Source organism: Meles meles, chromosome 1, assembly GCF_922984935.1.
Source record: "Meles meles chromosome 1, mMelMel3.1 paternal haplotype, whole genome shotgun sequence".
In the NCBI taxonomy this organism is placed as follows: Eukaryota; Metazoa; Chordata; class Mammalia; order Carnivora; family Mustelidae; genus Meles; species Meles meles.
The window spans coordinates 165389756-165404937 of NC_060066.1; the positions used below are offsets into that span (position 1 = coordinate 165389756).

The following is a 15182-nucleotide window of genomic DNA, read 5'->3' on the forward strand; positions in this document are numbered from 1 at the left end:
CTCAATTCTTATTAACTTATATTACACAAAACCATTTATAACTATTAATGTAATTTTCATTTAAATCATTTAAATGAAAGAGAATCTCCATGGAATTTTATGTTTTACTCTTGAATGACAGTATCTGGATTGTTGACTTAAAATAAAGGAAGAGCCAATAGGAAGAATAACTTAAGATGGTGAAAAGGAGAATTCTGAGCTAACTTCCTCCCACAGACACACCACTGACACGCTGCACATACATATAAAGCAACTCTCTCAGAATAGCCTGAAAACTGGCAGAACAGCTTTTCCACAGCTAAAGACATAAAGAAAAAAGACCACATCAAGAAGGGTAGTAGGAGGGGACAACTGGGTGGCTCAGTCATTAAGCGTCTACCTTTGGCTCAGGTCATGATCCCAGGTCCTGGGATCGAGTCCCACATCTAGTTCCTTGCTAAGCAGGGAGCCTGCTTCTCCTCTCCCTCTGCCTTCTGCTCCCCCTGTTTGTGCTCTCTCTGTGTGTCAAATAAATAAAATCTTAAAAAAAAAAAAAAAAAAAAGGATAGTAGGAGCAGAGATGCCATCTGGTCAGGACCCACGACACCAGTGTGGCAACCTACAAGTAGAAGAATATCACAGGTGCAGAGGTCCTCCCTGAGGAGTGAGGGGTTCAAGCCCCACATTAGGCACCGCCCACCCTGAGGACCTGCCCAGACAGACAAGCCTCCATAATATCTGGCTGTGAAAATTAGCAGGGATTAACTCCAGGAACTTTGAAAATCAGTGGGGCTTAACTCCATTACAGCCAGAAAGCTGTAGGAAATCAAGACTCTGCTCTTAAACAGCCCATGCACAAACTAACTCCCAAGACCCAGCACAGAGGCAGCAGGTTGGAAAGTGCCTGGGCCATACATTAAGACTTATTGACTAATTTTAGGGCAAGTGCTAGAGGGGCAAAGATCTGTAGGAAGTTTCTCTGGTAACAGATGCGCTTGTGAGTGCCACTTTTCTTGCCCTCCTGTTAATGCCAACATTGGTGGGTACCAATACTGACATTCTCCATCTACCTTGCTAGCACCACTCACCCTGCCCTGGTATTCCCCTCCAGACCCACTCCGCCCAACCTGCCTTCCCTGGCTGGCATTCCTCCAAATCTTCTCCTGTCCCATAGAATGGAGATAGCCCTGCCCACCAGCAAGCCCACAAGTGTAGAGGCAAGGTCTTGCAGGAAGCCACATTAGGTCTAGCCCTGCCCACAAGTGCACCCATGGCAGTCTCAGCCAGCCACAAGAGAGCACATATAGTCTACACCTCAGGGTGCCTGGTTCTCATGACCAAGAGGGATTGCACTTCCAGGCTCCACAGAACACCTTCTATATAAGGCCACTCCCTCAAGACCAGGAAATGTTGCTGATCTATCTAATGCATAGAAAGTCAAGACAAATGAAGAGACAGAGGATTATGTTCCAAATGAAAGAAAAGACAAAACCTTAGAAAAAGAACTAAGTGGGGATAGCAAACTATCTGATAAAGAGTTCAAAGTAATGGTCCTAAAGATGCTCACCAAATTTGGCAAAAGAATGGATGAACAGTGAGAATTTCAACAGAGAAGAAGATATATTTTTTAAAAAATCAGAGCTGAAGAGTACAATAACTGAAAAGAAACATACACTAGAGGGAATCAATAGCAGATTAGAAGATCCATAAGAATCAGTGATCTGGAAGACAAGGTAGTGGAAATCATCTAAGCTCAAGAGCAAAAAGAATTTAAAAAAATAAGGATAGTTGAAGGGACCTCTAGAACAACACCAGCTATACTAACATTCATGTTACAGGGGTCCCAGAAGGAGAATAGAGAGTGAAGGGGGGCAGAAAACTTAAAGAATCAGTAGCTAAAAATTTCCCTAACCTGGGAAAGGAAACAGACATCCAAGTCCAAGAAGTACAGAGAGCCCCAAATGATATGAACCAGAGAGGTCCACACCAAGACATATAATAATTAAAATATCAAAAATTAAAGAATCTTGGGACTTCTGAGTGTCTCAGTTAAGAGTTTGCCTTTAGCTCAGGTCATAATCCTAGGGTCAAGTCCTGGGATTAAGTCCTGCATTGGGCTTGCTGCTCAGTGGGGAGCCTGCTTCTCCTTCCTGCTGCTCCCTCTGCTTGCTCTCTCTGAAAAATAAACAAATAAAATCTTTTAAAAAAAATTAAAGAATCTTAAAAGCAGCAAGAGAAAAGCAACTGGTTATGCAAGGGAATACCCATAAGACTATTGGCTGATTTTTCTTGGCTACTTTTTCAGCAGAAAATTTGTAGGCCAGAAAAAAAGTGGCATGATATATTCAAAGTATTGAAATAAAAAAACTTACAACCAAGAATATTCTACCTGGCACGATTATCAGTTAGAATTGAAGGAGAAGTAAAGAGTTTCCCAGGCAAACAAAAATTAAAGGAGTTTATCGCTCTAAACCAGATTTATAACAAATGTGGAAAAGGCCATAACTAAAAGTAAGAAAACTATGAAAGAAGAAAATCTCACTGGTGAAAGCAAACATTTAGTAAATGCAGTGGATCAACCACTTGTAAAGTTAGTATGAAGATTAGGAAACAAGAGTAGCATCTATCTACTTGCTAGATGGGATGCTGCCCAATTCATGGATCATCAAATAAAGCCAATTAGATCTTCAAAAACAAAAAAAAGACAAAAGTAGTTGAATCAATTTTATTTTCAATAATTAGTTAAGAGATACACACAATAAAAGATATAAAATATGACATACAGAAAACATAGGAGGAGGAGTGAAAAGGTAGTCCTTTTAGAATGTGTTTGACAGTATGGAGGTTCCACAAATGGTTAAAAATAGAACTACCTTATGACCCAGCAATTGCACTACTAGGTATTTTACTCAAAGGATAGAAAAATACCCATTCTGGCCCTCCCCCCACTCATGCATGCATCCTTGTTCTCTGTCTCTCTAAAATAAATAAATCAATTAAAAAAAAAAGATGTCATTAAAAAATATTAAAAGGGATACATGCACCCTGATGTTTATAGCAGCAATATCCACAATAGCCAAACTATGGAAAGCAGCAATGTCCACAACAGCCATTGTTGTGGAAAGAGGCCAGATGTCCATTGACAGATGATGGATAAAGATGTGATATATATATATATATATAATATATATATATATATATAATATATATATATATATAGTGGAATATTACTCAGCCATAAAAAAGAATGAAATCTTATATTTGGAATGATGTGGATGGAGCAAAAGAGTGTTATGCTAAGAGAAATAAGTCAGTCAGAGAAAGATAAATACAGTATAATGCACTTATGTATAGAATTTGAGAAACAAAAAATGAACATGGTGGGGGAGAGGCATAAAACATACTCTTAACTATAGAGAACAAACTGAGGCTTGCTGGAAGGGATATGGGCTGGGGATGGGTTACATGGGTGATGGGTATTAAGGAAGGCACTTGTGATGAGCACTTGGTGTTGTATTTAAGTGATGAACCACTAAATTCTACACCTGAAACTAATATTATACTGTATGTTAAGTAACTGGGATTTAAATAAAAACTTGGGGGAAAAAAGGAAAAAAACTTGTATTTTATATGTTTACTCTATAATTTTTGAATTCAATAATTACTCAATACACATTAAAAACTATTGAGATTTTTATATTAAAAAATAGAATGTGGGGGCACCTGAGTGGCTCAGTCGGTTAAGCCACTGCCTCCAGTTCCAGTCATGATCTCAGGGTCCTGGGATTAAGCCCTGCATCAGGCTCCCTGCACAGCAGAGAGCCTACTTCTCCCTCTCCCTCTGCCTGATGCTCTGCCTACTTGCACTCTCTCTCTCTCTCTGTGTCAAATAAATAAAAATCTTTAAAAAATAAAAAATAAAAAATAGAATGAGTTTGAACTTATATGATCATCAACTTAAAATAGACTGCTATATACAGTGGATATTTTATATGAATCTTATGGTAACCACAAACCAAGACCTATAATGGATACACAAAAATAAGAGAAAGGAATCCAAGCATAACATTAAAGAAAGTCATCAAATTATAAGGGACAAGATCGAGAGAGAAGGAACAGAGAAGAACTACAAAAACAGAAAACAGAATAAAATAAATAAAATTTTCCAACCAGAAAACAATGAATAAAGTAGCAATAAGTACATACCTATCAGTAATTACTTTAAATGTAAATGAACAAAATGCTCCACTGAAAAGACATAGGGTGACTAAATGGGTAAAAAAACCCAAAACCTATTATATACTACCTACAAGAGAGTCACTTTAGACCTAAAGACACATACAGACTGAAAGTAAAAAGACAGCAAAAGACAGTCTATGCAAATGCAAATGAATATACTTAAAAAGCTGGAGTAGCACTACTTCTTTCAGACAAAACAGACCTTAAAAACTACAGAACACTCATGAAAGAAATTGAAGAAGACACAAAAAGATGGAAGACCATTCCATGCTCTTGGACTGGAAGAATGAACATTGTTAAAATGTCTATACTGCCTAGAGCAATCTATACTTTTAATGCCATTCCAATCAAAATTCCACTGGTATTTTTCAAAGAGCTGGAGCAAATAATCCTAAAATTTGTATGGACTCAGAAGAGACCCCGAATTGCTTAAGGAAATGTTGAAAAACAAAAACAAAACTGGCGGCATCACATTACCCGATTTCAAGCTTTACTACAAAGCTGTGATCACCAAGACAGCGTGGTACTGGCATAAAAACAGACACATGGACCAGTGGAACAGAGTGGAGAGCCCAGATATGGACCCTCAACTCTATGGTCAAATAATCTTTGACAAAACAGGAAAAAATATACAATGGAAAAAAGACAGTCTCTTCAATAAATGGTGCTGGGAAAACTGGACAGTGATATGTAGAAGAATGAAACTCAACCATTCTCTTACACCGTACACAAAGATAAACTCGAAATGGATAAAAGACCTCAACGTGAGACAGGAATCCATCAGAATCCTAGAGGAGAACATAGGCAGTAACCTCTTTGATATCAGCCACAGTAACTTCTTTCAAGATATGTCTCCAAAGGCCAAGGAAATAAAAGCGAAAATGAACTTTTGGGACTTCATCAAGATCAAAAGCTTCTGCACAGCAAAGGAAACAGTCAACAAAACAAAGAGGCAACCCACGGAATGGGAGAAGATATTTGCAAAAGACAAAAGGTTGATATCCAGGATCTATAAAGAACTCCTCAAACTCAACACACACAAAACAGATAATCATATCAAAAAATGGGCAGAAGATATGAACAGACACTTCTCCAATGAAGACATACAAATGGCTATCAGACACATGAAAAAATGTTCATCATCACTAGCCATCAGGGAGATTCAAATTAAAACTACATTGAGATACCACCTGACACCAGTTAGAATGGCCAAATTAGCAAGACAGGAAACAACGTGTGTTGGAGAGGATGTGGAGAAAGGGGAACCCTCTTCCACTGTTGGTGGGAATGCAAGTTAGTGCAGCCACTTTGGAGAACAGTGTGGAGATTCCTCAAGAAACTAAGAATAGAGCTTCCCTATGACCCTGCAATTGCACTGCTGGGTATTTACCCCAAAGATACAGATGTAGTGAAAAGAAGAGCCATCTGTACCCCAATGTTTATTGCAGCAATGGCCACGGTCGCCAAACTGTGGAAAGAACCAAGATGCCCTTCAACAGACAAATGGATAAGGAAGATGTGGTACATATACACAATGGAGTATTATGCCTCCATCAGAAAGGATGAATACCCAACTTTTGTAGCCACATGGACAGGACTGGAAGAGATTATGCTGAGCGAAATAAGTCAAGCAGAGAGAGTCAAGTATCGTATGGTCTCACTTATTTGTGGAGCATAACAAAGAACACGGAGGACATGGGGATATGGAGAGGAGAGGGAGTTGAGGGAAACTGGAAGGGGAGATGAACCATGAGAGACTATGGACTCTGAAAAACAACCAGAGGGTTTTGAAGGGGCGGGGGGTGGGAGGTTGAGGAACCAGGTGGTGGGTAATAAGGAGGGCACGTACTGCATGGAGCACTGGGTGTGGTGCAAAAACAATGAACACTGTTATGCTGAAAATAAAGAAATAAAAAAAATAAAAAATTAAAAAAAATTTTAAAAAACCAGACCTTAAAGACTCTAACAGGAGACAAAGAAAGGTATTACATAATGATAAGGGGATCAGTCCAACAAGAGGATATACCAATTGTAAATACATATGCATCCAACTTAGGAGCACATAAATATATAAAGCAAATAGGCAAAAGAGAAACTGAGAGTAATACAATTAATAGTAGATGACTTTAAGACCCCATTGGCATCACTGATACTGACAGAAAATCCATAAGGAAACAGTGACTCTGACACATTAGACAAGATGGACTTCCCAGAACATTCCCTCCAAAAAGAATAAACATTCTTTTCAAATGCCTGTGAAACATGCTCCAGGATAGATCATGTTGGGCCACAAAACAAGTCTCAATAAATTTAAGACTGAAATTATATCAAGCATCTTTTCCAACCAAAATGCTATTAAACTAGATATTAATTACAAGAAAAAAGAACTGGAAAAAATATAAACATGTGGAGGCTAAATAACATGCTATGAAATGAACAGTAAGTCAGCAAAGAAAGCTAAGAGGAAATCAAAAATATCTGAGACAAATGAACATGAAAACACAATATTCTGAAATCTATGGGTCAGCTTTGTGCAGTGGCAGTATCATAGCCAATGAGGTTTATCCGAGGCGCAATTATTGCTAATTAAAATCTATGGGTCACAGGAAAAGCAGTTCTATAAAGAAGTGTATAGTGATACAGACCGACCTCAAGAAACAAGAAAAATCTGAAATAAACGATCTAACCGTACAACTAAAGGAATGAGAAAAGAAGAAAAAATGAGGCCCAAAGTTAGCAGAAGGAAGGAAATAATAAAGATTAGAATGGAAACAAAAAGATATGGAAGAAAAAAGGAAGGAAGGAAAGAGGGTTAAGAGGGAAGGAGAGAAAGAAAAAAAAATCAACTAAACTAAGAACTAGTTTTGAAAAATAAAATTGATAAACCAGATTCATCAAGAGAAAAAAAGGGAGAGGACTTAAAATCAGAAATGAAAGAGAAGTTACAAATGACACCACAGAAATATAAAGGATTATAAGGAACTACTACAAACAACTATATGGCAACAAATTGGACAACCTACAAAAAAATGGGTAAGTCTCTAGAAATATATAATCTTCCAACATTAGATTAGGAAGAAATAGAAAATCTGAACAGACCAATTACTAGTAATGAAATTGAATTAATAATCAGCAAACTCCCAGCAAACTAAAGTCCAGTTCCAGATGGCCTCACAAGTGAATTCTACCAAACATTTTTTGGAAGTATGTATGTATGTATGTATGTATGTATGTATGTATGTATTTTAGAGAGAGAAAGTGGGGGAGGAGGGGCAGAGGGAAAAGGAGAGAATCTCATGCATACTCCACACTGAGTGTGGAGCCCAACACAGGGCTGATCCCACGACCCCAAGATTAAGACCTGAGCTGAAATCAAGCCAGATGCTTAACTGAGTGACCCAGGTGCCCCTCTACCAAACACTTAAAGAAGAGTTAATACCTATCTTTCTCAAACTATTTCAAAAAAACTGAAGAACAAGGAACACTTCCAAATTCATTCTATAAGACCAGCATTACCCTGATACTAAAGCCAAAGACACACACACACATACACTACAAGCCAACATCCCTCATGAATACAGAAGCAAAAATCCTCAAGAAAATATTAGCAAACCCAATTTGACAATATTTTTTTAAAGATTTTTATTTATTTTTCAGAGAGAGAAAAATAGAGGGAGAGAGAAAGAGTGCACAAGCAGGAGGAGCGGCAGGCATAGGGAGAAGCAGGCTCCATGCTAAGCAAGGAGCCCAATGTGGGATTTGATCCCAGGACGCTGGGATCATGACCTGAGCCAAACACAGATGCTTAACTGACTGAGCCACCCAGGAGTCCCTCAACAATACTTTAAAAGGATCATACACCATGATTAATGAGATTATTCCAGGAATGCAGGGATGGTTTAGTATCTGCAAATCAATGTGATGCACCACACATTAACAAAATGAAGGATAAAAATCATATGATCTTCTCAATAGATGCAGGAAAAGCATTTGACAAAATCCAACATTCACTTGTGATAAAAACTCTCAACAAAGTGGGTATAGAGGGAACATACCTCAACATAAATAAAGATTAGATGTGACAATACCACAGTTAACGTCATACTTAATGGTGAAAAGCTGAAAGCTTTTCCTCTGAAATCAGGAACTAGACAAGAGACAAGACTGCTCACTCTTGCCACTTTCATTCAACATAGTACTGGGAGTCTCAGACACAGCAGTCAGACAGGAAAAATAAAAGGTATCCAAGGGCGCCTGGGTGGCTCAGTGGGTTGGGCCACTGCCTTCGGCTCAGGTCATGATCTCGGGGTCCTGGGATCGAGTCCCGCGTCGGGCTCTCTGCTCAGCAGAGAGCCTGCTTCCCTCTCTCTCTCTCTGCCTCCCTCTCTATCTACTTGTGATCTCTCTCTGTCAAATAAATAAATAAAATCTTTAAAAAAAAAAAAAAAAGGTATCCAAGTGGTAAGTAAAAAGAAAAAAAGAAAAACTGTCACTATTTGCAGATGACATGATACTGCATATAGAAAACCCTGAAGACTTGACCATAAAAACTACTGAAACTAATAAATGAATTCAGCAAAGTTGCAGGATACAAAACTAATATGCAGAAAATTGTGTTTCTATATGCTAACAACAACTATCATAAAGAAAAAATTAAGACTCCTATTTACAATTGCATCAAAAAGAATAAAATACCTAGGAATAAATCTAACCATGGAGGTGAAATACCTGTACTTTGAAAACTGTAAGACATTGATGAAAGAAACAGAAGATCACACAAATAAATGGAAGTACATACCATACTCATGGACTGGGAGAATTAACATTGTCCATACTACCCACACTCTACAGATTCAATGCAATCCTTATCAGTAGTATTTTCCACAGAACTAGAAAAAAAAATCCTAAAATCTGTATCGAACCACAGAATACCTCCATACATACCCCCAGTAGCCAAAGCAATTGAGAAAAAACAAAGCAGGAAGTATCACATTCTCAGATTTCAAACTATACTACAAAGCTATAGTAATCAAAACTGTATGATACTGGAACAAAACCAGACATGTAGAATAATGGAACAGAATAGAGAGCCAGAAATAAATCCACACTTATATGGTCTATTAATCTATGATAAAGAGGCAAGTATATACAATGGGGAAAAGATGGTCTCTTCAACAAATGGTGCTGGGAAAACCAAACAGCTACATGCAGAAGAGTGGAAGTGGACCAGTTTTTTATAACATGCGCAAAAACAAAGTGGATTAAAGAACTAAATGTAAGAACTGAAGTCATAGGCAGTAAACTCTGAACATTGGTCCTAGAAATACTTATTTTGAGGGCACCTGGGTGGCTCAGTGGGTTGAAGCCTCTGCCTTCGGCTCAGGTCATGATCCTGAGGTCCTGGGATCGAACCCCGCATTGGGCTCTCTGCTCAGCGGGGACCCTGCTTCCCCCCCCCCCTGCCTGCCTCTCTGCCTACTTGTGATCTCTGTCTGTCAAATAAATAAATAGAAATACTTATTTTGACTTTGTCACCTCAATGAGAACAAATGTAAAAATAAATAATTGGGACTACATCAAATTAAAAAGCTTTTGCACAGTGAAGGAAACTATTAACAAAATAAATAGGGAACCTATTGAATAGAAGAAAATATTTGCAAATAATACATCTGATAAGAGGTTAATATCTAAAATATATACAGAATTCTTACAACTCAACACCAAAAATAACAATCCAATTAAAAAATGGGCAAAGGGGCGCCTGGGTGGCTCAGTGGGTTAAAGCCTCTGCCTTCAGCTCAGGTCATGATCCCAGAGTCCTGGGATCGAGCCTCGCATCAGGCTCTGCTCGGCAGGGAGCCTGCTTCCTCCTCTCTCTCTGCCTACCTCTCTGCCTACTTGTGATCTCTGTCTGTCAAATAAATAAATAAAATCTAAAAAATAAAAAATGGGCAAAGGACCTGAATAGACATTTTTCCAAGACATACAGGTGGCCAACAGGCATATGAAAATGTGCCCAACATCACTAATAATGAGGGCAATGCCAATAAAAGACACAAAGAGATTATTACCTCACAACTGCCAGAATGGCTAGTATCAAAAAGATAAGAAATACCAAGTGTGGGAGAAAACGTGGAGAAAAGGGAACTCTCCTATACTGTAAACTGGTGCAGCCACTATGAAAATTCCTCAAAAAATTAAAAATAGAAATACCATACCACTTAGCAATTCCATTCTGGGTATTTATCCAAAGAAAAGAAAAGCACTAATCCAAAAAAATAGATGCACCTCTAAGTTCATTACAACATAGAATATGGAAGTGTCCATCAACAGATAAATGGATAAAGATATGATACACATATATGTGTGTATATATATTAAAGAAAGACAGATAACATGATTTCACTTATATGTGGAATCTAAAAAACAAAATAAATAAATGTATTCATAAACACAGAGAACACGTGGTTGCTGGAGCAACAGGGGGACAGGGCAAGTGGCTAAATAGGTGAAGAGGATTAAGAGGTACAAACTTCCAGTTATAAAACAAGTCATGGAAATGTAAAGTACAACACAGGGCATATAGTCAACAATATTGTAATAATTTTGTATGACAACAGATGGTAACTACACTTTTATCATGGTGATCATTTCAAAATGTATATAAATTTTGAATCACTGTATTTTACACCTGAAACTAATAAAATACTGTATGTCAACTATACTTCAATATATAAATAAATAAAGGTAGGTTGAATTTCTAAATTTCTGGAGGAACTGGTTACGGAGTAGCACAGTAATTTTCCTACCTAATAACATACATGTAGTCTTCACTTTTAATATATTTTTCTTATTGTGAGAGAATAAGTGAAATTTTATAACTGTAGTTGTGAATGTTTTGGGCCATTGCTTGCCACCAATAATGTTGAGGAGGACTATAAAAAAGAAAGAGAAGAAAATGCTAATTCAAAAATGTGTCTGAAATACTGACTCTAAATATAATATTTTTCAAAGTTTATAGGCAAGGAGAAAGTCTTTATATAACCATGAAAACCACACAGAAATGCTTAAGATTTCTAAACTGAGTTAAGATTCAAACTATAAAATGATATAAAATTTATATTTTGGAATAGGATGAGATGTTTCCAATTTTTTCTGGTCAGATGTTTCACCTTTTCAATTCAGTTATCTCAAAATATTCAGTCTAAATCCTCAACTGAATATAGTTCTACTAAATTGTGGTGATTGGCAGTACTGAGGCTATACTAAATAATACAAAATATTTATTGTAAAATTTTTTGAAAGAAATTTACTCTTATTTTTATAGAAAACAGTAATCCCTTAATCCTTTCCAAGAAATTGCTTCTATCAATATGTTCTGGATATCTTGCTTCAATTTCACTAAAAATTCTAGTTTGCTCCTTATGTCTATTTCAATGGAAATTCATATAGTTATTTAATATTTTCAAAGTGTTTTTCATTATCTGTTCTTCCTCATTTCCTGCTTCTGGAAAATTCTTAGACTGTGCTTTTTTTTTTGGTTATATATAAATATATAGTCAAAAAGACTTAGGTGTACAATGCAAGCTATTGAAGGTGATCTGTGATAAAGCATGAAAATACAACTTTCCTAGTTCCAAAATAATTAGCAGAGAAAACAGGGGGGAGGGACTAGATTAGTATGATTTGAGAAATACAGTGCTTTCCAGCATGCAATCATAGAAAGTAACTAGAGATCTCTAAAAAATTAAGATTTCTGACCTAGCACTGGATATATTATATAGAGAAGTCATTTTTGCTGTTTTATTTCTTTAATTCTTCTAAAAACGAGAGAGAATTAATATACATATTTTTAGATATGCCCGTGGACAATGCTAAGGTTAACAGAACACAAAAGTGACCTAAATTTTTAATCCTATTATCTTCTCAATAATACAGATTTAATGGGGCTAGTTTAATATAAAAACAGAAAAATGGATACCTTGGGAAATCCTTTTGGATATACTTGTACTGTAAAGGATCTTTTCATTCACTCATTCAGCAAATGACTCTCAACATTGCCTGCTGGTGGTTAATACATTGACAAAAGGGGATTCAAAGTGTAAAATCTTATGAGGAAGAGAGAAAAGAAACCTTTGCCATCAAAAAGTCACATTAAGAATTTTAAAAATTCATTTCTGAAATGTTAATGGTAAAACTAGTATCTTAATATTGATGTCTAAATGCAGGATCCTCCTATAATTCTAACAGAACACCCATCTTAGTATCTTGCCTTTTTTTTTTTTTTAACTTTCCTTTATTCCAGTCTGAAAGAGATCATCCATAAGCTTTATTGACCGAGTTTACTGGCTGTCAGAACTTGAAATGAAATCTGTGTTCAAAACAAAGTCTGAAACCAGAATATACAGTACCTCTATTCTAAATCTAATGATGTAGTTTTGTTGCTGCCTTTCCCATAAAAGATTAGCACAACTTTTGGCTGGTCCTCAGCTGAAGTTGAATTAACAGGGGAGATAAATCTATCATCCGATCTCAATTTTCATGAATGCATGCATTCATTCATACACATTATTGAATACTTTTAATGTGCATATTATGCTGATCATTTCCAATTCAACACATTTATTCTCAGTCATGGGGATGACTGTATTACAAGATTGGTTTGTTTTTTTCTGTACAGTATTCTGAGTATTTTCAATGTAATTCAATGTAAAGGAATTTCTGCCTCCTCTCACCTCAACTTTGGCCAGGTCTAATTTTAACTTATTTAAAATGATCCCCAAAGATGGGGGTGCCTGGGTGGCTCAGTGGATTAAGCCTCTGCCTTCGGCTCAGGTCATGATCTCAGGGTCCTGGGATAGAGTCCCACATCGGGCTCTCTGCTCGATGGGGAGCCTGCTTCCTCCTCTCTCTCTCTCTGCTTGCCTCTCTGCCTACTTGTGATCTCTCTCTGACAAATAAATAAAATCTTAAAAAAAAAAAAGAAAGAAAATGATCCCCAAAGAGGGTGAGAAAATAATAGAATGCAAGAATATAAGTCCAAACTTTTATATAGCTCTTATAAGAGAATACTTACAGTCAGTTCTGATTCATTTGAAGGTATGGGTACTCTCATTTGATGTGTTTGTTGTAAAATCCTGTGAATACTGCAGGTGCATATAAAGAACAAACTGCAATAGTTTAGACAATACAACTGCAGTGCATAAAATCGGGCATAACACTGGCTTCGTATTCCCGTAATGCTCTGACATTCTAGGAAAATTAGTACTGGACTTAATTTGTCCAGATTTTATCTGAAATAAAGGAAAATTTTAGATTTCAAGCCATTTTTATCATTGTAGTAAACTGTTCTCGCAGGGAAATGCCAAACCTGATTTCTCTCATCAGGCATATTAAAGCAACTGCCCCCTCTGTTTCTGTTTTGTATGCAACTCTAAACCTAACAAATAGGCTTTCTGATGGAAGAGATCAATGACTTTAAAAGATACACAATTTTATGTCTTTATAAGTCACCTTTCTGCACTGAAACATGAAAGCTCCATAAAGTAAGTTAATATTTTGCTTTCAGAGAAACAATATTACTTGCCTTCATTATAAATAAATAGACTTCATATGAGACAATGATTTTTTCAAATTAAAGAACTAAAATAATCCTATTAAAACCAAACAAAGGTATTTTATATTCTCACATCTTTATTAAAGTACATAATCCTGGCTGAAAATAACTCTTATATTTTTATATCACATATTTGCCTTTCAGTAACACATAACACACTTAAGGCAGAATTACCTTATAGATGGCCTCAACTTCTAAATACTACTACACTGATTCATACAAATAGTAAAAATCACATTGAGGAGCATCTACTGATATCTTTCTTAGTCCTTATCTTTAGATTAAAAAACTCCATAGTAAGCAGAATTCCCATAAAATTCCATTTTTGAGACAGGAAACAAACAGTACTACTGCCTTAAAATTGCCTTTACCTGATTTGATTAGATGAAGTTATTAATAACATAACCTTTAAATTTCTGGGGAACACCAATACTTTATATTCACTCCTCAGAGAAGACTTGATAGCAAGCAAAATGAGGAGCCATTATAAAATCATATTGCCAAGTATTACATTAACTTACAATTCTACTTATATAATTGTATGCATAACACAGCTAATAACTGCTATTTAATATATCCAGACACATCCATAAGTATCCTTTGGTTGCATTAATATCAGGAGGCTATGCAGCACTGAAGATTCATTCTCTGGTGTTCTGGATGTTAGTGTCTAAGTGGAAGCTTTCAAACCCATTTGATGATTCCAATTTTGAGACCTATATCACAAACCCTTTAGGAGACTAGTGGCCTCAGGTGGAAGAATCTGAAGACTGGAAGGCTTACAATTAAGTTAGAGTTATCGTTAGCAGATCTTAGGGAAATAGGAATGCAGCCAGAATCACTTGATATTTATTAGAAATAAAGAATCATTAAATCATTTCTCTTTCAGAAAAATATCTCTAAAACTTGTATATTTCCAAATGTTCTTTTTTTTAAAGAACATATAAAATTAAGATATTTGTGAAAATAAGCCAGTTTCAAGTAAACTTGTTTCTCCTCATTGTTCCCCCTGCAGAGTTCTTCTTCTCAACAAGCACAAATACACTAATCTTTAGAGCAAGACAAATTCTTCTGTGCTAAATCTTTTTAATCTTTTCTTTTCATCCTCTGAGAAAAGGTCTTCTTCCTTGGTTGTAGTAGATGTAAAATCATAGTCTCTGGAATGACCATTTACAAAAGTAAATAAGGGATATTTCTCCTTAGAAGAAATTTTCAGCATCTGTAACAGAAAGTACAGAAAAATCCCTTATTCAAAAGTGCACACTAGGACCACAAGACGAAATCTAATGTTTTAGCCCTGAATCTCTCTTGTTAGTTTTTCTTATTTACATTTATCCAGTACCACTGT

The 15182-nt window shown here is 36.3% G+C and overlaps 1 protein-coding gene and 1 pseudogene across 4 annotated transcripts in view; one reads left to right on the forward strand and one right to left on the reverse strand.

The window, feature by feature from the left end:
• Positions 1-6743: 6743 nt before the first annotated feature.
• Positions 6744-6859, forward strand: LOC123928006 (annotated as a pseudogene).
• Positions 6860-14661: 7802 nt separating this feature from the next.
• ATG4C (autophagy related 4C cysteine peptidase) overlaps positions 14662-15182 on the reverse strand; it is an 84448-nt gene continuing 83927 nt past the window's right edge. For all 4 annotated transcript variants that reach the window (XM_046026763.1, XM_046026745.1, XM_046026736.1 and 1 more), the window contains one exon: positions 14662-15053. In XM_046026763.1, the coding sequence (XP_045882719.1) occupies positions 14886-15053 (168 nt within the window). In that variant the 3' untranslated portion in view covers positions 14662-14885. The remainder of the gene's footprint in view (positions 15054-15182) is intronic.